This window comes from Perkinsus marinus (genome assembly GCF_000006405.1).
Source record: "Perkinsus marinus ATCC 50983 genomic scaffold scf_1104296942522, whole genome shotgun sequence".
Taxonomy (NCBI): domain Eukaryota; phylum Perkinsozoa; order Perkinsida; family Perkinsidae; genus Perkinsus; species Perkinsus marinus.
This window is the reverse complement of record NW_003212150.1, coordinates 1-1,969: the sequence shown is the minus strand read 5'-3', so window position 1 is coordinate 1,969 and position 1,969 is coordinate 1. Positions and strand designations below refer to the sequence as shown.

General features: G+C 51.9%; 1 protein-coding gene across 1 annotated transcript; it reads right to left on the bottom strand.

Moving 5' to 3' along the window:
* Positions 1-609: 609 nt before the first annotated feature.
* Positions 610-1,585, bottom strand: Pmar_PMAR016192 (hypothetical protein; the record flags this gene model as incomplete). Its single annotated transcript, XM_002781395.1, has 7 exons — positions 610-694; positions 775-835; positions 910-1,048; positions 1,099-1,178; positions 1,223-1,303; positions 1,354-1,440; positions 1,484-1,585. Coding segments are annotated over 7 exons (635 nt in total), but the record flags the coding sequence as incomplete, so codon positions are not given.
* Positions 1,586-1,969: the final 384 nt, after the last annotated feature.

The following is a 1,969-nucleotide window of genomic DNA, read 5'->3' as shown; positions in this document are numbered from 1 at the left end:
GGAACTTTATCGGTCCCATCTTGATCGGACGAGGTCAGAGACGAGAGCGGCTCCAGTGGAGCGGATATAGTCTCTCGCCCTCCTGTAGAACCCATGTATGGGCAACGTGAGCGCACACCGATGACACAAACGAAATACCAATTCAACGACTCACTGAGGGTGAGGCGAAGTCAGAAACACATTGAAACTCACCTCCCACGGGACTAGTAGATGTGACGTTCATAGTGCCGAATCGAGTGTCGGGTGGTGGCCAGAACCTGTGTGGGACGCGAAAATCAGGTTGGCATACGAACGGGAGATGTCACGTTGTCGCCTGAGGGGAGCCTCGAAGAGGAACGAAGCTGTGGTGACTAGTCGATATACCCGGGGAAGGCTCAGCTCCTCGGATATTATCGACAGGCTGTGCGCTGACCCTATCAAAAAAGATCGCTTGCGAACTGTTAGATGACTGAGACCTCGGGAAAGGTTGGAGAGCCGCATAGCTCGGGTACGGCAACGGTGCTGGTAGCAGCTGAGTGGTGGTCATTGTCCGAACAGCTGTGAGGCACTCTTGGTGCTTCAATATGTATCTGTATTGCAGATACATCAGAACGTTATCATCTCTCTCACTCATCAATCTGCATGGCCTCCTCCTTTAGCTTCCTCCACTTGTCAGCATCGGGAACAGATCGAAGCAGTTGTGGCCTCGTGGTGACTGAGCAGAAAGAAGCTTGCCACAGTTCAGCCCCAATCTTGGTCGTATTGAATCAACATCCACAAGTCCGAATCCCCCACCTCGTGACATGCTCCTCGACTGTCTGTGGCCAACCTGCGCCGAGGACAAGGTAGCTCTCAACTGAAGAGCGAACCAAACATGCAGCCAAGCATACACGAGAATCCGCCCAGCGAAAAATTGCATCAAAGGGCTACATTTGGCTGAGAGGAGGCTGATCCAAGAGTCTCAATGGCGATGCCTCCTAATGTGTCAGTGTGGTTCATCATCTCCAGCTTCCGGGCACTGACTGCAGTCTCGGCCTCAATAACCCTCAGTCGCTGCTCCTCGATCTCCCTGATATGGCCAGACCGATAATAACGACAGAAAGTGCCTTTAATCCCGACCTCTTCATCTCTTCCATTTCCTTTGCTCCTTCCACCAGTTCATTCTCCCTATCACTAAGCTCTGCATGGAGTCTGTGTGCCTACCGTAACAGCCAACTCCTGTGAGATTGACAACTGACCTTACCTCTGCACGGACATGCTCAGCTGCCGCATAGGCCTCAGCAACTTGCTGGGCCCTATTCTTCAACCGAGAAGCCATCTCAACCTGATGCGTCAACTGTCCATGAAGATGTACCGAATAATGAGCCCACTGACCATGCCGTTCATGTCAGCCCTAACATCAGCTTCTTGTTGACGAAGGAGTACCAGCCTCCTCTTCAGTTCCGCCGAATCCTCGTCTACCTAGAGGGTATCTCCACAAACCAGGTATATGATATCTTCCCACCTGCACACTCTTCTTTTCTATGGTCTCCATCTCGGCAGCAGCCCGATCGCGATGCCTCGCAACCGCTACCTCCGCCTCGTTGGCTCGTCTCTGTGTAGCCATGAGGCTGAGGTCGACGGACTTCTGTACACACCTCAGCTTCTCCCACTCAGAACGAAGCCTACCAAGAACAATGACCTAGAGAGGCCATCTAATCTCCACCCACCTCCTTTCCTGGTCCTCCCGATCAAGCTCGAACGCCTTCTGTTGAGACTCCAAAGCCAACTTCTGCTCATTCAGATTTCTAACGGCAGACTCTACTGCTGTCTCCCTCGAGAACAGAGCTGATCTGGAAACAAAACTGTTCTGCGACTTGATCAGTTGAAAGATAGGAAGAGGTCCTCTCCAAAGAATTCTCCCTCCCAGTTTACCGAGGAGTATTTTCGAGCACACACTTACTTGCTATCACGTTGCATCTGCCTTGCTGTCTCCTGTAGCTCTTTTAGA